The sequence below is a fragment of the Ambystoma mexicanum genome, chromosome 11, assembly GCF_040938575.1.
Source record: "Ambystoma mexicanum isolate Mex_15411 chromosome 11, UKY_AmexF1_1, whole genome shotgun sequence".
NCBI classification, from domain to species: domain Eukaryota; kingdom Metazoa; phylum Chordata; class Amphibia; order Caudata; family Ambystomatidae; genus Ambystoma; species Ambystoma mexicanum.
Window position 1 is genome coordinate 984,604,511 of NC_090934.1, and position 20,302 is coordinate 984,624,812.

Consider the following 20,302-nt stretch of genomic DNA (forward strand, 5'->3'; position numbering starts at 1 on the left):
CTTGCACTGCCGGGTCGTAGAAGGGGCTTCCCCTCAACAGATTCTCCTTCGTCCACCAGCATAGGTCTTGTACTAGGGTTAGTGAAACGACCACTAGACCGTCCCACTGACCGCTTGCCTGAGACCATGGTTTCACGAACCACTCTTGCATTGGGCGCATGCGTAATCGTGCGTGTGGGACCAGATAAATGCATGATGCCATCATCCCTGGTAAGCGCATTGCTTTGCGTACAGTTATCTGGCGACTGGCTAGATACTGAGGTATTTGCAGCCGTATGTTTTGTACTCTTTCCTTTGATGGAAAGACTAGACCCTCTTATGTTTTTAGGACAGCTCCTAAGAATTGTTTAGTCTTGTTTGGTACAAGGCTTGACTCTTTCGTAGATTGAGAAACCCAATTGGAAAAGTAGATTGATAGCTCTTTGGGTATTTTGCTTGCAAATTTGGGGGGTTTCCCCTGTGATCTGCCAGTCGTCAGGTAAGGGTACTACACATGCAGAATTTCTGTGGCTTGACAGGTGTTTGCAGGCTACAGATGTAAGACAGGGCACATCAGGAGTTCTTTTTTCAGCACAAGGAAGTACACTGAATAGATACCCTTGTTTATCTGGTTCGCCAGGACAACTTCTAAGGTGTCCTTTAATAGCAGCACTACCAACTCTTCCAATAGGATGTGCTGCTGTTCTTTGGAGGTGGTCCTTTATTTTGGGCGATGGTTGGCAGGTTGCTGTAGCAGTTCTATACAACAACTGCCCACCACAGTTGCCAAAGTACCCACTTTTCTGAGGTGATTCCCTTCCATACGTGGGTAAAGTATGATATGCGTTGTCCTACTTGAGTGGCATGGGACGGAACCTGTAGTGGATGGCATTGTTTGGGGGGTGTTGAGCCACCTCTGGAAGAGGAGGCTCTACCCCTGCAGCGAGATCTTCCCTGCCCCCTTTGAAAACCTTGTGAGGACTGCCCCTTGGTTAGCCCCAGGAGACTAGCTCTGACACTGGTTGTACCCTGACCCCCGTTGAGTTTTGCCCCCTAAAGCCGCAAAAATGATAACCCCCCCATTTGATCAGAGGGTTTATTAGTAAGTTTCCACAGTGACTTTAAGGTAACATACTCTTTGGCACTCTTGAGGGTGTCTTCCACTGCCTTTCAAACAAGACATTTGGTTCTATTGGCATGTTAACAAGAGTAGCCTGTACGCGAGATTAAACCCAGACTGGCGTAGCCATGCGTGGCGTTTGATAAGCGTGCCCTCGGCTATTATCCTCCCTGCATTGTCTGCTGCATCTAGATTATTCTTGAGAATGCAGTTGCAACAGCTTTTCCTTCTGCAACGGAGAGAGAGAGTTGTGATTTAAGGGTCTCTGGGGCTGAAGTTATCCATTTGTCCAATTGGTCCTACTTATGGCAGTTGCAGCTGGCCAGTAAGGTGGTGTTATTGGCAATCCTTGCCTGGTAGGCTGCTGAGGAGGCTACTTTTCTACCAAAAGTATAAATTTTATTTTTTGTCTGGGGCTGCTTCTGAAGAGGCTAGAAGTGTTCCCGCTCTCTTTCTAGTGGTTGTAACCACCAACGAATCAGGTTTTAATTGACCCCTGATGTAAAGGGGGTCGGAGGGAACTGAAGGACTTTCAAAGTGTGGGATTACAGCTTGTGTTAAGTTTGGGGTTACAAAGAGGGGTGAATTCGCCTATGTACAGATTGGAGAATCGGAATGAATTGGGTAGCAGCTTTTTTGTCTCCAAAGATGCTTTCAACAAAGTCCTTTTCTACCTGGTTCTCCTGTGTATCTATGTTGAAATGTTCTGCTGCTTTTAAGAGCATATCATATTGTATTTGATTGTCGACCAGAGAGTCTGCCACTGGTGGGTCTGAATGATCCGGTGACAGTATGACAGACATCTTCATAAAACTGGTCTATATAACCCATGCACTCTTAGGGAAACTAAGAAATTAACCAACCCCACTCTCCCTACTGTGAGGGCCGAGGCCCGGAGTGGCCTTCCGAGGCCGTCTTAAAAAGTTTGTTGAGCAAGTTGATGCATCAGTCGCCAAAGGTAGTCCTCAAAGCCGTCGCCGAAGGTCTTGTAGGGGACAGGTTAAGAAAGGACAGTAAGAGTAAGCTAGATTTAATTATTTTTTGTAAATAATGGCGATAGCCAGAGGAACTCCGCTTTGAGCGACCGACAATGATGGCGGAAAAAACAATCTGAGCGACCTTGGCGCATGAAGCACCATGGGTACTGTGGACGTCGCACTAGGGGTAGTATTACCGGCATGCCCGGTCAACGTCCCTTTCCGAGTTTAAGCAAACAACTAATACTCAGCAGCTTCCACAAGTTTTCAGCCTATGCATAGCATGCAATCTAAGCAGATTCCACAAGCCTCAGAAATACATACACACACACTTAGGAGGAATAGGGTTATTGATGCCCCAAACCATCTTAGGGTTGAACTTAAGAATGGGGGGAAGCAGTCTTGTGTTGATCATAAAGGAGCTCTAGACTACTCGCCTTTGTTGCACTGATAAGTGATTCATATGCCATTCTATTTCTCTTGCAGGTGGATGTGTGTATAAATATATATGTTTTATTAGGTTTTGTGACACAATATTTGCCTAGGATTATGGTCTGCTTAGTGTGTAAACTAAAGGCCTAACAAATAATTATATTTTTATATACTTCGGTCTATCTTGAATTACTGGTGTTGCTCTGTGTGGACTCATTGTAGCCCTAGACTCATTGCGCGCCCTTCCTGAGACTAAGCCTTGCCGCTCTGTTACCCCCACCTTGAATGGGTTGGCCAACCTCTGTCTTCCGAGTTCATCCAAAATAGGGTGGCCTCCAGGGGGGCTCATTTCGGAAGACCATCTTAACAGTGAACAGCCCAGGACTTGACACAAAAGACTATACAAAATGGGAGTTCAACCTGTGCTGGTTCGCTGGTATGGCAATATGGATAGCCTTGTAGGTAGATGGTTGATGAGATTGGCAAACTCATCCTTGTATGAATATTATTACTGCTAAATTGGTCCAGGACTACCTTCCTGGTCCAGAGAACAACTCACTGGAAGCTTGTCAGACATCATTTATGACGACTTCAGGATATGCCAATTCCAGTGTATTCGGTCCCCTTTACATCAGACCAAATGGGGTCTCACTGGAAATGCAAACATTCCCTACCTCATGTGCCTCAACACATCTTCTGTTCAACTCAATACCAGGGTTCACAAGACCTCTCGGGTTCAAGTGCCTTTTAGGATTTTCATCAATTTCTGTTAAACTCTCTCTTGGGGTCAAAAGCCTCTTATGTTCAGACTATAACTGTCTCTGTGGACCTTGTCCTTTGTAACTCAAATGAGAACCTCCACCCTCACAAAAAGCTTGCAAGTTCTTATGCTGATCCAATCTCTTTAACTGCATCATCCACCCTCCTCATTTTGGGATAGGCCATCTCATATCCCTTCCTCAGAGATGGGAGTTGATTGGCTAACTGGTTCCTTTGCATCAGAACTTGTGGTCCGTTACTAGTGGCAATCTCATCCATCCCCATTGTTTATGCACCTACATCCTTCCTTGTGGACTGGCCTTGTCCCTGGCTTCATCAAAGCATAGCGATTGCGGACCGCCATTCCATTTTCATCTACCCATCCTTTCAAAGCTCTTTGACGGTGGCACAAATATTGTGCAAACATGTACAGCCAGACTCCATCCAGAAAACTATACACTGCAGGATCCCAATGCGCACCATTTCAAATGTTATCTATTCATGCATGTACACAATAGTAATCATGTTCTAAAATTGTAATTTATTTAGTAATGCTGTTTGGTTAATTAAAACTTTTCACATCACAGTTGTAGGCCAGTTAAAGTCCCTATCCTGAGCCTGGGAGTCACTACGCAGAGCTGGAGCCACAACATCCAAGCAGCTGCTGGAGTAGTCATGCGGAAGTGCCAACACACGAAATTCATCTCGTGCAACTCATCGATCTACCCGTAGCGCTACGAAGTCGTATGTGACATCTACACGCCACATGGTGTTAATCCGATCCAGAATTGCCCCCCGATTACTGCCATCACTACTGAGCCCCTTTCATCCTCCAGATACACGTGGAGCGCTTTGTTTTCCCATTCGTTGGCCAGCATCTTAAGATGGCCACCACACCGTGGGTACGACAGTATTTCATTGTGCAACATTTCTTTATTTGGTTGCCAAGCAACCGACACCACCCGACGCTGAAAACACGCTTTCAACAATCCTCCAACCGCCGGCAGGCAGAAGCCAGCCAACATTGAAGGCCAGTTAATGGACCTGTCCTGAGGCTGTCGAGGCCTGAGAATCGGAGAACTGGGCCGGTCACGCAGCCCGATTCGCCATTATCAATTTCTACCCTGCAATCACCTGAACTACCTCTCATGGGACACTGCCATTACTGCCTGCTAGAGACATCCTGTGTCCGCTTATATTGCGATAAGACTTAAAATATTAGTAAGAAATGAATTCTTGCAATTCCCAGTGACCACATTATTGTGCCCAATCCAGATCCTACATCCGGAACGAGCTTTCTACCACGTATTTACCCTCCTATCATCTTGCCAAATTCTCACTCCATGCCACTACGAACATTTTAAATGGCACTGAATCCGTATGAGCCCTAGATATCACTGACATGAATGCCTGAGCCCATATTCCGCTAAGCCATCTCCATAATCTAACCTACCTCCCTAGCGAGCGCATTCCAACCCGCACCTCAGCCGCACGCAACCTCATGTGAGCTTTATAGCCCAGCACAAATCACACGTCTGCAATACTAGGTAATAATTACCAATTGCTATACTACTAAGACTCTCTCTGCGTGCTAACACTTGTATCCTAGCCCATGCTAATCTATACTACTGTAAACACTTTGCTCTATTGGCACGTGCCACTGTGTTCTATGCAGATATTCTCATTTTGCCTATATCCTACCATTTTTATTTTTTGCCAATTTGTATTACTGTAAGCACCCTGCATTGGCGCACATATTACTGTGCTCTATGCAAATAGTTGCATTCGCCCATGCCTACATCCTGTCAATCTATTTCACATGTATTGTGTGCTCGAGCTAACAAATGCATCTTAACCTGTGTGTTTGTTACCTGTAAGCACCTTGTGCCCAGCGCATGTACCACTGCGCTCTAGGCTGATTATCACATTCTGCTTACTAACAGAGCAACCAACCATGCCTATGCACAACGCTAGCTCCCACTTGTAGAAGTAGTCCCTACTGTCCTACCCTACCTTAACCATACCGACCTTCCTGCTCCTACAAATCATAGCCTTAAGGCATTTGCAAGATGGAGCCCATCACTAGCATGGTACCAGACCATGCCCCTTCTACCAAAAATAGTGTCTCACTATTCATGTCGACTGTCCTAGCTTGCCATTATTCTATAGCACCCACAACGTTTTTGCCTCAGTTAACCCTTCAGCTGTATCATGCCTCTCCACCTACAAATAACACCATAACCCTAGCACCAGCCTTATGGATCCAACACTATGCCTCCAAACCTACGCCGAATCAACCTTGCACCATAACCACTAGAAAACTCAGACCAGGATCTAGACTGCAGCTTCGATACCACACTACCACTAAATCATCAACCAAGCCTAAAACCACAATTATTAAAAACATTGAAACCATATGAGACCATCACAAACCGTGGCTCTTCCCCTTCTAAGACCTTAACCAGACCAAAGAAGCCTAACACCACCAACTATCCAATCAAAGGAGCGCTAATCAATGCTAGATCACCAATAGAATATGCCCTAGATGTGGTGGACCTCACCACCAACCATCTTGACTTCTTAGCCATTACAGAGACCTGGCTGCATGCCGCAGCAGGTCCATCACTGGCCCTAGCCATCCAAGACAACTATACGATTACCAGACTCGATAGAGAAACCTCCCAAGGTGGCGGCATCGCAATCATCAAGACTGCCTTCGGACGGAGAGCCTAACCACAGCACCCACAGTTCCATCTGAACTCCTCTCATTAAAACTCCCTCTTTCAGCCTCACGCATACTAAAGAGCCACCTGGTCTATAGACCTCCTGGACCTACATCCTCCTTTGAAGACGACATGCTTCAGCTCTTGGCCACCGGCACTAAACCTAGCTGCCAAATATTACTACTAGGCAATCTCAATCTTAGCTACCTCGACACCAAGGACACAGCTGCCACCACCCTAGCCAACTATCTCAGAGCTACCACACCACCAAACCCACCCACAACAAAGCCAAAATCCTTGATTGGATTGCCGACCTTAACTGTGAAACTAACATCTCCAACACACCTTGCACTTGGACAGACCATCACTCCATAATGTTCACTGTACAATCCTGTATGCAACAGAACACTGCCAAAGCCACAGCTAAACAAAAACATAACATTAAAAAAATATATACTGCCTCTCCTACAACCTATTCTAAATTAATCAAACACTGATACAGCCACCTTCGTGAACCTTTATAACCAGACGCTCCACAAAGCCATGAATACCACTGCCCCTCTAAAGTCTAGAAAAGCTAAGCCTCAGGCGCACCTTAACAACTGGTTCACCGCCAGCCTTAAAATCTTACGAGATAACAAAAGAAAGGCTGAAACAAACTGGAAAAATCATCCTTCTACATCCAACAGAGACACCCTCCAAAAAATGCAAAGGAATACAAGCAGGCTATTATACAAACTAAAAGACTCTTTCAACCTTAGAATAATGCCAAATCTGGCACCAAATAGTTAATCAAAATTCTTGAAGAGTTATAATCACACATCCCTCCTATTGACACATGCACTAAAGATAAGACCTGGTGCTCTAAAACACAAGCAGCCCTTATAGACAAAATATCTTTGATTCAGACCAAAATACAAACAAACAAAAAAAACCTGACACTAGCCCTCCCAAGCCTCAAAGCTCAGTAGGAACACCTTGCGTCCATTTCAAATTCTCACCGCTATCCATCATTGAAAATTCTTGACAGGGCAGCCTACTTGCAAATACAGGCTCACCTTGAAACAAATCACCTTCTTAGACTCAGACAATCAGGATTCAGACCCAGACACGGAACAGCAACAGCATTAATAGACCTAAAAACGCAAATTGAAGATCAAAGAGATAAAAGGCAACATAACACTCTTCCTACTGTTAGATTCTTCATCTGCGTTCGACCTTGTCAGCCAAAGTGCTTTGTAACCACCTCAGCCCATTTCTCAAAAAAAGTCACTGCCTGGATACAGTAATTTCTAGACAAAAGGACGATGAGTCTCTTCTTTCCCACAGCGGAGGCCGACCCAGCTCCAGTAACTTGCGGGGTACCACAAGGTTCCTGTGCGTCACTGACACCATTATATTTACCAAGCCACTATTCGATGATTTGGATCACCTGGGTATCACCTACACCAACTATGCAGACGATACCCAGGTCCTCATCTCGATCTCTGGCAACTATGACGAGGCCTCCACATTACTGAACAAAACGTATTTCATCATTCAGGCATGGATGGGCACACATGGCCTCAATGAGAAGACAACTTCTACTAACCGGCTCCCAAACCAACCTACACAAACTAGACACTTCCTTTAAATCATTTAACATAGACAGCATAATCATCCCATTCTCCAAATCCGTCACAACACTTGCCAACTACCTTGACTCCACCCTAGCCCTGACCCCGACAAAACAAGAGAATGCCACAGCCTCGGCTACAGCATACACTTGTAAATTAATAAACTTGTGTAGACCATTCCTCTCACCAGCAAGTTGCTCCACACATTAGCTAGAGCGCTTATCCTATACAAATTGGATTACTTTGACGTGCTCTACTTAGACACTAGCAAACGTAACCTAAATAAGATACAGTTCCCTCAAAACCACGTCCTCAGAGCAGCCTTCAACATACCCAGATCTCACTAGATCTCTGAATCTAGACGCAACTTCCGTTGGCTGTCTATCACAAGCAGAATCTCACCTTAAAAACCTGACCCTCACGCACAAATGCTTATCTAATTCCGCACCGAATTACCTGGTGTGCAAATTCACCAAAAGGCAATCCATCCGACCCACTAGATCAACGCACCTGAACTGTTTCTCAATTCAGAGGTTCAACCGACAAAAAGCTGGAGGCAGCTGCTTCCATGTCCACACCTCCAAATTATAGAATTCCATACCAAACGACTTTATAGAACCATCATTCACATAATTCAGATCGAAAACTAAAAACTGCCTTTCCTCCCAGGAAACTTGCTAGCCTCAACTCCAGCCCCCCCGGTCTATATATCACTGTATATTTGATGCAACCTGTTTACAATTGCCCTTCCATTACTGTATTTACTGTTGATTTATTTTCTTTTTACTTTTATGTATGTACCTTGCTAATGCTTCAATTTTTCTACTGTATATATCATCACTCATGTGTGTACCCATAACTTGTAACTTTGCTCCAATGTAACCTAAATAATGCACCCAGGTGCCTGAGGGCTAGGTGCGTTACACAAATGAATAAATACAAATAGTCAATATTAGTCAATCAGATTAAAACCTACAATAGTACATAACACATTTGTCAAACATGCAAATTCATTAAATCAATAATAGTATAATTATAATGCCCACACATAAAACCACAATTAATTAGAACAATAATTGTCAATAAATTCATGTCAGACCAACATGGCCAAGATTCCCATAGCTAATTCCCAGCTTTAGGCAAGTTTAATAGAACCTCTATCCAAACTCTGATAAGTGCAATGTGCAGCGATTTAGACGTGAGGTTTAAACATATCCTCAATGCTCAGAACCGGCAGCTTCCTCCCTTCGATACCGTGGAACATCCACACCCAGTTGTATTTATTTGTTTCTTTGTTACACGCTGTGAGACGGGCATGGTATCAAGAGACAAAAGCAACAGTTCTAAAGCTTTTATTGAAAAACGATGTTGGGTTGGTGTAATGCCCAACTGGCCCTAACTCAAGGGTTTTTTTCCCCACCTCAACGATGTTTTAAGGACGGTCGATGTCCCTAAGTCCAAAACCAAAGTCTGTCTGTGTTAAAACACATGCTTGCCCTCACTCTTAGACAAAATGTGTTCTGGGGTCTTCTTAAAGAAAATGGTTGCTCAAAAAGAAATTTAAACCATGACTCGTTTCACGTGGTCTTACCATCAGGTGTAGTTCTGCCAGTTTCAGAAAAAAGACATTTCAGCAAAAGGGTTGCTCTTGGTACCTTCTACGTAGGGCTCTTGCAGCAAATAAAGCTCAATGTCTCTAGGTCGCCCGTGGTTCCCTTCCCCAAGCTTTACTCTTCCAGTTCCAAACTAAAAAAAAAACAGTTCTAGTCAGGCCAGAGTTCCCTCCTGCCCCCCTAAGTCTAGGCCTCTCCTGCAAAGGTTCAAAATATCTCTGCAGGCCTCTCAGGGTTCCCTTCCCAAAGCTTAGGCCCCTCTAGTCTCAAGCAAACTTTCACACAGGTCCTTCCAAGGAGCAGTGTCAGACACAGTTGAAAGCCAGGTTTTTCTGCCACTCCTGCACGACCTCTCTGACCACTCTCCTCACGCTGTGCATCATTTCTTCAGTCTTCTTTCACTTTCCCCTTTCTTTCCACTTTCCCGTGCAACCTAGCACCACCTTCTTACTTTCGGGCTGCTAGCGCCCTCTCGTTTTCCTTGCTTTCCTTTTCCCGTGCCCCTTTCCACTTTGAAATCTCTGCTCCCGCTCCAGCAACACGCACGCCACTGAGTTTTCCTCTCTGCTACGAGACTCCCCCAGATAGTGTGGAACTGGCGAGCAGCTTCTTCGGGCTGAGGTCAGGGTCTCATCACCTGCCCCTTAGATACCCCTGGGACCAGCACACGTCTCAGGGGAACAAGCACAGGCCTGGACTCGGCCTCTAATTAGCAAATCGCCTCACTCCGGCTCCATGGACACTGCTTCCTCACCATGCTGCAACCCTCCAGCCACACGGTCAGCGTCCCTGCTTCCCGCTCTCCTCTGGTCTTTCCAGGCTTCTCATGCTACAGCCTCCACATTCTAGCCAGCAACCCCCAACATGCTTATCTTCGCTGGCAGAATCACACATTTTATACCCTGAGTGTCAAGTGAAGTCAGGTGTGAATGGTTAAGGTAAACAGTCTGACCTTGCCCGACTATTGCTGGGACAGCCTAGTGGTGTAATGTGGTAGGCTTCTCTCTGCTCCTTACCGTTATGTCTATGGGTAATCTTCACTGCTCCTGATTGCGTCTTAATACAAGTACATGTTGGAAATTTGGGGGTGGCTGGGAGCTCGAGGGGATCAAAAAGGATTGGAAATATCACATAAAAGCTGAGGAGGGTTTTGATGTATAATGGGAAAAGAGGGAATACCTGGCCTCACCTTTAGGCATTCTCCTCCCAATCCCCCATGACACTCCACTGAGGTGATCCTCCCTTGCTTGTCCACTCAAAGGGTCGGGATGCAGAAGCAATGGCCCTTACCAGGCCACTTGAATGGAGGATCCTGGGTGAGTAGGTGAGAGAATACCATCAGGTTTTTCACAACGCCATAGCCTACAGGCATCACAGCGCACATTTACTCAAGGATGTTCACTCAACAGGACAAAACATATGTTGGCTCCAAGTCAACCCACTATTCGAATAGCATTGTTTTCAGACATTTCCTGAAACTCTAATCTTTTTTCCTGGTCTAAGTCCACAGGCAGAGTATTCCTGGCCTGGATTGCATGCACAGGGAAAGATTGACAGTTTCCTCTTGTCTTTTTCACTCTGGGGACCACTTGCCATTGAATGCTGCTGAAGTGAAGGGTTCTACCCGGTTCGGATTGTATTCCGTTGTGTTTTAATTAGAGAGGTGCTTCTCCATAGAGGCACATGTGAGCATCTTGACGCAAACGGTCACCGCCACAGGTAGCCAATGGGAGTTCCTTCGTTGTGATTGTTATGAGTTCCCTCCTTGGGGTGTTGCAACAATCATAATTGCCTCATTTTTAATTACTTGGAGTTTAATACATTAGTTGGTTGCACCGCTGAGCAACGCATTGCAGTTATCAAGTTGTGGCATGATAGCAGCCCTGGCAAGGGTCTCACAATTCTTGCGCGTTACCAGCGGTTTGATCCATCTTAATTCTCTCAAGTGATAATGAGATTTTATTTTTACAGCTCCCTCCAAGTGTGCGTTAACTCCAACACAGGCTTCCATGAAGACGCTTGAGGTCTCTACTTTCTCTGACACTGGAATTTCGGCAGTATTCAACCTCGAAATGTGTGTACTCAAGCCCCAATTTTGCACCGTTGCTTGCATTAATCCAAAGATCACAAGTTCCGTTTTGGCGCTTTTTAAGCACATTCAGCTTGAGGTCATCCAGCTCTCGATGAATCTGTAAACGGTGGATAATTTAGCGGAGCCTTTTGCATGGTTCCCACTCCGCTCCATCAATAGCTGAACGTCGGCGTAGTTGGTGAACTGTATCCCCATGTGTTCCAACCGGTCACACAGGGGGTCTGGTGTAAACATTAAACAGCACTGGGGATAAACATGCACCCTGAGGAACCCCATAATATATATGTGTGGATTCAGAGGTGGCGTTAGCCAAACAGATTCTAGATCTCCTATTGCTCGAAAATGAGCTGATCCAAACAATGGCATCCTAAGAACAGTTGCCAGTGACTGCCAATGTTTTAGTAGGTGCTCATGTTCCAGTATATCGAGGGCCGCCTATATATCTAACAAGTTCAACAGTCCTGTCTTACTTCTATAAAGGGTGCACAAACTCTGTGTTTGCAGGTCAAGGAGGGCACTTTCCGTCCTATGGTTACTTCGGAAACCAGATTGTTTTTGGTGGAAGGACCCAGAGACTACAGGGTGGTTTTGAAGCAGCAATTTTGTCTGCAATCCTTTATCAACTCCAGGGAGTTTTAGTGATATGCCTCAAGTTGGATGCCTCATTATGGTTCAAGTTCTATTTTTTTTAAAAAAAAATGTATTTAAACAGTGGGGTCACTACCACTTCCTTGACAGTGTCAGGGAGAGATGTGTGTGAGAAGGAAGCATTAACTAATCTCCTGAGGAAGGGAGTAAATGTTATGTTACCCAGCATGATTTTAGATGGTCGGACGTCACCTGGGCAAGAGGTGAGCCGCATATTAGTGAGGGATTTTTCCATTTCAGCCACAGCAATGGGTTTGAAGTGGAACTTGGGTTGTTCCCTATCCATCTCGTTCCTCGACAGTTGTTCAGGGTTCCCTACTGTATTTACACCATTTCTGATCTTGTTACGAGCTGAATTGACTTGGTCTGCAAAGGCTTGTTGTGCTCTGATGCAGTCCTCTTTATCTGGTACAAACGGTTGTGACTGTGCATTACATTTTTCTAGGTTGCTGAAGATTTTGAAGAGTTTTCTTCTATTGTTATCTGCCCTTTCAATTTGCTCATTGTAAAAACTCTGTTTCGTAAACTTTAAGTTTGCATGATTTTTCCAACAACTTCCAAGCACTCTTGTTTACATTGGTCTTATTTTTTTCCAAGGTCTGTTCAGTTTGTCATTTAGCATTTTTTAAGATTGGTCAGAGCTGTAGTAAACCAGTTCTGGTGGCTGGTCTCTCTCATTAATTTGGACTTAATAGGGGGAACCTTAGTTCAAAAGATTTTAGGTGTGAACCATAGGCCTCTGTCAGTTTGCTTAGGGTATCCTGGTCTGTAGAGTATATGATCATTGTCAGGCCATGGTCTAGGTTCTCCGTTTTACTTTGTTCAGGATTCTGCTAGCAACTCTCTTGGAAGTGTTATGTATGCAAAATACTTTCTCTGGCAGCTGTATATGGCATTCAATGAAGGAGTGATCTCACCAGATGCATGATTTTGTGTCAACCTGCTTCATAGTGACGTTCCGTGATGCCCCACAGTCCATGTTGCACGTCACATGTGTAGGCTCGTTGTGTCTTATTAATTTAAAACCCCCAGCCACCGGTTAAGAACCCCCCCCCCCAACACTATAGTGGTACAGTTAGGTCTGTTTAAAAGGGGCCACAAGAAGTACCAACTCTTCATTGATGGTGGGCATGTCTTCCGGTGGGCGTTATATTAGTCAGAGGTTTACATAGTTATTGTCATAAGTGGTAAATATTGTGTGGATGATTTCACAGCCTTTGCACTCGATATTAGATTCAAAGAGGCCAAGCTCTTTTTTAGTCAATATGGCTACTCCCCCTTAGATCCCCTGTTGCAGAAGTCGTCGTAGTCTGGAGGTATTGATTATACTATTTTGAGGCCATTTGTGTTTTTCAGACAGGTCTCTGTAAAACAGATAGCATTGATCTTTTGCGTCTAGGATCTAAACGTGAACATCGATGGCTTGTTTGGATTAGGAACGTGTGTTCAGCAGGGATATTTTAATAGAATCCATAACAATGATCTCCTTGGATCAAAACTCCTCCCAATTCCCTGTTCGACAACTAGTCTAGTCCCCTGATGTCGCTGTGTCCTCCCCCCCACCCCTGTGCTCCCTTAATGTCGCTATGTATCACTCTGTATTGCCCTTCCCTCTAAGTCCTCGTGATGTCGCTGTAAGCAACACTGTGCCCGTGTATCGCTGTTTACCCTGCCTCCCTGTTCCCCATGATGTCGCTATGTATCCCTCTACCCCCGTCCTGTCACTGTAAGCCCAACCCTCCGTCTCCTTTGTGCCCAGCCACAAGGCATATACGCTTTGTGGACGAACTATCATGTCACACCATATCATACCACTATGCTTACTCTGTACTCTACACCATCACACAATCAGAGTAAATCTATAACCCTCGATAAACTCAGCCTAGCTGCTCACATACGAACACGACCCCATGAACACCTCATCACTAACTAAAACGCAGCTATATGCCATGACAAACCAGCCTAGCTGCTCTCATAAGCATCCTACAGGCCTAACGCAGCCAGGACCCAGTCAAGTGTCCACCCACCAGACTGTACACATTCAACTGGCATCCCACCACCATACCCAATGCTAGGATGCAGCTACCATCCAGCTATTACATCGGCTGCACACAACTGGTGCACCCACGCACCCTACGACGAAAACCCTCTACTGACCTGGACTGCGGTACCCGAGGGCGTTCAACCGACCAGCGCTTTGAGGTCATACCAATGATATATAGAGCGCTATATAAATACAAAATAACATAATAGAATGGAGAGTTGTACATGGTTTTCCCCATCCCAGTTCCAGAAATATTCTTCACTGTGTGAATACTATTCCTACTGAAGAGGTGTTGTGCTATGTTGACCATTGTCCCGAGGTTTTCGGGGGGCCTGAAGTCTCAGGATTTATGTCCGTCACTAAGATTTGTGGGTTTCTAGGTGCAGAGGGGGTGATCCTCAGTTTTTCCTCCTTCGGTTCTTCACCTTGGGCGGGAGAGAGGATTCTAGGTTTGTTTCCTGGATATCAGTGTGTGTATCACAGTGTGTGTCGGGTGTGTTCTGGCCAGTGGAGTCATTAGTTGGCGCCAATACAGGTGGCATGGCATTGCCCATAGTGGAGCCACTCCGTGTCCCTAGAGTACTAACTGAGATAGTCATTATCTGAGTAAAACTCATTAATATAGCTGCGGATTAAAGTTTCATGTCGCAATTTCTATGCTGCCAGAAGAAGAGCCAGTTCAGGATGAAACCCCATGATGTACAATATTTAGCAAGTGTTTAAGGTAAAAGAGAGGGACTTACGTTATTTCGGTGCATACTTTTTCTCCCGTTGGCTCGTGCACACGTTCAACGTGTACCAGCCCAAACATGCAAACAATGAGAAGAAATACCCTGCACTTGCAGAGAAATTTAGTTCTTAAGGACTATAAGTCGATGGCAACATGGCTGGCAGTATTAGCAAAACCTCTATAGTCACGGTAATCATGTAGGTCGCACGCTATTTCGGTTCCAATAAATTTTCGACTTTAGGTGGATCGTGAAAATTGTAGCGCTCAGTTCAATTTCAGTTTTGGATTTGGCAATATATTGCAAGGTAAGCACAGAGTGTGCTGCTATAAAACAGCAGAATGTTGTTCCACAATCTCAAAACCACAATGTGGCTAATGTCAGAAAGCAGTTAGGTACAGTTTCGTAAAGCATACGAACTCAAAGAACATGCAGGTGTACCAATATGACATGAGGGAAGGCGATAAACATACTAGTTAAAAAGCAGAGGGGCGAGTACACAACCCTGATGTAGTCCCTTCCCCACTGCAATTCAATCAGTTGCCTCCCCATCATTTCCATATCTAATTCGTACTATTATTTCCGTGTGTAGAGCTTCCAAGACTCGCAGCAGGGTACAGGGAACTCCCATCTCATGTAAAGATCTCCAAAGGAAAGTTCCGTCCAAAAGGGTAATTGGTCTGTAAGAGGACAGGGTTGGTTTATTTCCCTTTTTGAAAATAAGAACAATAGTTCCAACTTTCCAACTCTCTGGCAAGCACCGAATGGACAGCATGGCATTAAAGGTCTGTTAAAGAAAAGGAGCCCAAATTTACATACAGGGTGCAAAGAGATGGTTTGGCACTCCATTAGCTCCTGGTTCCTTTCCATTTTTTGATGACCTCTGCTGTTGGTAAACAATGCATCATCATCCTGCTCACTTCCGGGATCATCATGCTCAATCTAATGTATACATTTTAGGGTTGACATGGTTGATGACCGGTTTAGAATCTACTCAGTGTGAGCTGGTTCTCCTTCCACAAGAGGAAAAAGGCAGTACAAGTAAGTCTAAAGGGTCAACTGTTCTAAAAAATCTGATCGACTTGAGCACAACCCTGAAGTTTAGAATATAATGAAACATACCATTGCAGTTCTGCCTTAAGTGGGGTTACCCTGCCATGTCCCCATGTAGACCCTTTCCCTTACCCTATACCTTCTATGCCAATATTGTGCATGAAACAAGTTATTGTGAATGAGATGGGCGGGAGGGGGGATACACATTTCATCATTATTCAGTAACTCGCCAGGTATTTCAAGTCATTCACCATCTCAAGTCTACAGATGCACACAGCACACCATTTCTTACCCGCTAAGAGTCAAATATCATAAACCAATGGCTAGCGGTGAGTGGAAATTTTGAGCTCCGAGTCTAACAATAATGCACATTTACGATTCTGTTTTGCGTGGAAAAACATGCAGGGAGGTTATTTAAGAGTAGCACAAGCCAGCATAATCTCCGTTTTACCCAATGCACGCATACATACACACACCCCTCTCCAGTATACAAGCTCTGCTAAACGAAAATCAGTGTTGTCCGACAGTAATCCAGAGAAAGGAAAAAAAAAAAAACACACCCCCACCAACACAAGTTTGCCTTGTTAGCAGACTTCTCTATGGCCACAATCATTTAATGCATGCAACAAGAGCACCATTTAAGAGCTCCGCCATTTAAAATGAATGCCCAGAGAACATTCTCTAGAAAAGGCCATTACTGAAGTGAATGTTAACACTTGGGCCACCCAAAGAACCGATGCAAGTCTAACAACCCCAAATGAACAATTAAGTCTTGCGCCGCTGGCATGCAAAGCGATATTAAAGGGCTTTAAATGATAATGGAAAGCAGAAAGCATCATCCCATAGGATTCGAACTCGATCTCAGATTCCAACGAAAGGGCTGTGGTGATCACAGAATCCAGAAGATTGGGGCACTACAATGAGTGCCTTGCATCTTACCACAACGCCTTACATCTTACACTTTAGCGAGGCAATTTAAATGCAAACTTACCCATCATCTGCCATTCTTATGCTTCTATCAACCTAAAATGTAAAATAAAAGTCAGCAATTCTTATAAAACGACTCTTTACAACAAAACCTTCATACATCAGCACCAATTCATAGCAACACTATTTTCATTTGTAAAAAAAGTCCCGATACTGTTTAAGCTTAATGTTACACATTAACAACTTGCCGAACATGGAGGGTCAGCATGGCACTTCTCATTAAGTAAAAAATCATAACGCAAAAACTATAACCAGTACATTTACAGAAAAACAGATATGAGTAGGTTTCTAATCTGAAAAATCGATGCCTCAATACAACACAGCAACCTTTTTAATGGAAAAAACAACAGATTCTAGTGACTAAATTGTACCATCAAGATTCCAGGTAAAATCTACATTGTTGGTTCTCAGTAGCCAGAGTTCAGCTGGTGATGAAGGATTAATATGTTAATAGAAGACCATAACCTCTGCACCTCTCTAACAGGTAACCGATTAACAAATGGGTTTTAGCAGTAGAAAAAAAAGCATCTGCTAAAGAAGGGCCTTAAATCAACAGGTTGCAAAACACCCCAGCCACATTGAACATTTTTCTTCAATATTAAGTTCATGGAGCAAATGGGTCACAGAATTAAGTGCGATATAGGCCAAATAGTTATCTCTTCACAATCTAGCCTGTTGGTTCTATGGCAGAAATGCTCAGCACTGCTTTTAGGGTATTAAGTACAAAAAACGATCCACATGTAATACATGATTCAGAAGCTTCTTTGCTGCCAAAGTAATTCTATTAGCAGGTGAGACAAATGTCAGGAGAACATGAGGTATCGAACATCTAACTTGTGGAGCACTATTGCCAGCTCCACTGAACATTTTTTAGTAGGAAGACCAGACACGTGGTCTTTTGGTTAAAGGGCATAGCCAAGATAGCTAGCCTCAAAAAGGAAGGATATGTCCAGCTTCATGAGATAATGCATGGGGAGGTTCCCTTCGATAACATAATTTGAGGCTGGCATTACTCGTCTTCCCAAATGCACACCTGACTCATCTACAGAAAGCCTTCAACAGCCATAATGTGGTGCTATGTCACACCAATGCAAGTTCCATCATATCTCCTCCGCACCATTTTGTGTCAGAAGGGAGGACATGCAACTTCTGCTTGAACTAACTGGTGCCATTTTCCTTCTGTTTTTACCTCAGCAACAGTGAGGAATGTAAGCAATGCAACAAATTAAGATATCACAGTCATTTGCAAAACTTCCAAGTGGAAAACTGCTTTTTAACGGGGTAAGAAGGAAGGTGATAATGAATTGGTCGAAAGAATTCTTTTATCCATCACAGAGCATCCAAGGATATCCACTACTCTTGACCACATCTGTAAAAGAGGCAAATTTAGGGCCTCAAGTTGCCACATGGTCTCTTGAGAGATATACAGTTGGGGATGAATCGAGCCCTACAGTAGTCAGTCCTTCTGCAACTTTAAAAGGGAATTTGGAACTCCAGTCAGGGGCTCAAGTCCACACGTGAGGTCGGTTCTGTGTGATATTACAGCAGGTTAAAAACAAACACAAAAAAGACTGATTTATTTCTGCCGTTTTTGTTTTGGCTTTAAAATGTAGCAATATCATTTTCTGCACCCCCCCCCCCCCCAACAACACCCCCACCACCCCTGACAAGGTTAACGCCGCCCCCCCTCTCCCGTGGGTAGTTTACTTAACCCCCCCCAAACGCACCTTTTAACGCACCCACCACCCCCTTTCCATCACAATACACACACACACAAACTTCCACGAACGGCTCTTTCGTTCTTTCGATGGAATGTTCCTCTGACATATTCCACATCTTTGACAGGTAATGACCACAGCTGTGCTGCTTCGTATATTTTTTCGGCGAAGGCGTCCTGCGTCAATGACGTCGATACGTTGTCCCGCGAGGGTCGACATCACTGGATGTTATATATAGGACGCACGGCGCCCGTAGCCTCAGTTGTAGTTTTTTCTCAGAACGTGTGGCACCAATCTCCTGCCAGTATGACTGCAGAAAGCCTTGCAGAAACGTAAGCTGCAATCATAAGAAATTCTGTAGAGGGCAGGCTGGGAGGGAGCGATGTGGAATACGTCGGAGGAACATCCCATCGAAACAACGTTACCAGATAGGGGTAGGGTAAGTAACTTGTTCTCAGAGGGGAGTGTGTCCTCCGACGTATTCCACATCTTTGACAAACTCCCAGAGCAGTACCAACGTATGGAGGTGGGAAAAGAATTTACAGATTTAGAATTTTATAATGCCCAATCAAATTGCTGAATACAGGACTGCCTTACCAAAGGCCAAATCCTGCCCATGGATGGAGTCCAAGGAATAGTGTCTCACAAAAGTATGGACAAAGGCCCATGTGTCGAGCAGTGGAGGCCGCCATACCCCTAGTAGAGTGAGCCCGTAAGCCTACTGGAGGGTCCTTTCCTACCAACCGTAAACACTCAGATCGTCAAAATGATCCATCTGGACAAGGTCTGTTTGGAAACAGCCTAACCTAAACACCTTCCAGCATAACCAACAAAGCTGATCGTCCACTCTGACCCGGGACATCCGCGAGAGATAGAAACTCAAAGCTCTCCTAGGATCCAACCTATGGAGCCTCTCCTCTTCCTTACCAGGATGTGGAGGATGATAAAACGCTGGAAGAATTACCTTCTGGCTCAAATGGAATTCCGACACAACCTTCGGAAGAAAAGAAGCCTGCACCCTAAGGACAACCCTGTCCTTATGGAACACAATGAAGGGTGGTTTGGCGGAAAGTGCCTGCAGCTCACTCACTCTGCGTGCGGAAGTAACCGCAACTAAAAAGACAGTTTTAAAGGATAACAGTCGCAACGGACAAGAATGTAAGGGCTCAAACTGAGCTCCCATCAGGAACTTTAAAACCAAATTCAAATCCCATCCTGGCACCTGGAAAGGCGACGGTGGAAACACATTCGTTAGCCCTTTTAGAAACTGAGAAATCAAAGGAATCTTAAAATAAGAACATTCCTCAGACGAGCGCTTCAATATAGACAGCACCACCAGGTAACCCTTAATGTTACCCACTTGCAGGCCCTTGTGGGCCAAGGAAAGCAAAAAGGACAAAACCAAAGGAATGGAACATTGGAAATGATCCACATTGTGTACCCTGCACCAGTCGCAGAACTTTCTCCAACGGCAACGGTACAGGGATTTCGTTGCGGGCTGCCTGGCCGAAAGCAACACCTCCATCAGGTCTTTGAGGAGGTCCCAATCCTTATACCTCAACCTTTCAGATACCAAGCATGAAGGCTGAGAGACTTGACCTCTGGATGGAGAACCCAACCCCCCCCCCTCCCGTGAGAGCAGATCGTCTCGGTAGGGAAGATGGTGTGGAGGGCAGATGGACATGTCTAGAAGGTCCGGGTACCACGCTCTCCTGGCCCATGCCGGAGAAATGAGGATCATCCGGGAACCGAACCTCTGACTTCCGCAACACTTGCGAAATGACGGGGACTGGAGGAAACGCGTACAGCAGTG

The 20,302-nt window shown here is 44.9% G+C and overlaps 1 protein-coding gene across 10 annotated transcripts in view; it reads right to left on the minus strand.

Moving 5' to 3' along the window:
- NAP1L4 (nucleosome assembly protein 1 like 4) overlaps window positions 1–20,302 on the minus strand; it is a 1,556,420-nt gene that overhangs the window by 1,314,446 nt on the left and 221,672 nt on the right. For all 10 annotated transcript variants that reach the window (XM_069624142.1, XM_069624141.1, XM_069624146.1 and 7 more), the window contains one exon: window positions 16,776–16,807. In XM_069624142.1, the coding sequence (XP_069480243.1) occupies window positions 16,776–16,789 (14 nt within the window). In that variant the 5' untranslated portion in view covers window positions 16,790–16,807. The remainder of the gene's footprint in view (window positions 1–16,775; window positions 16,808–20,302) is intronic.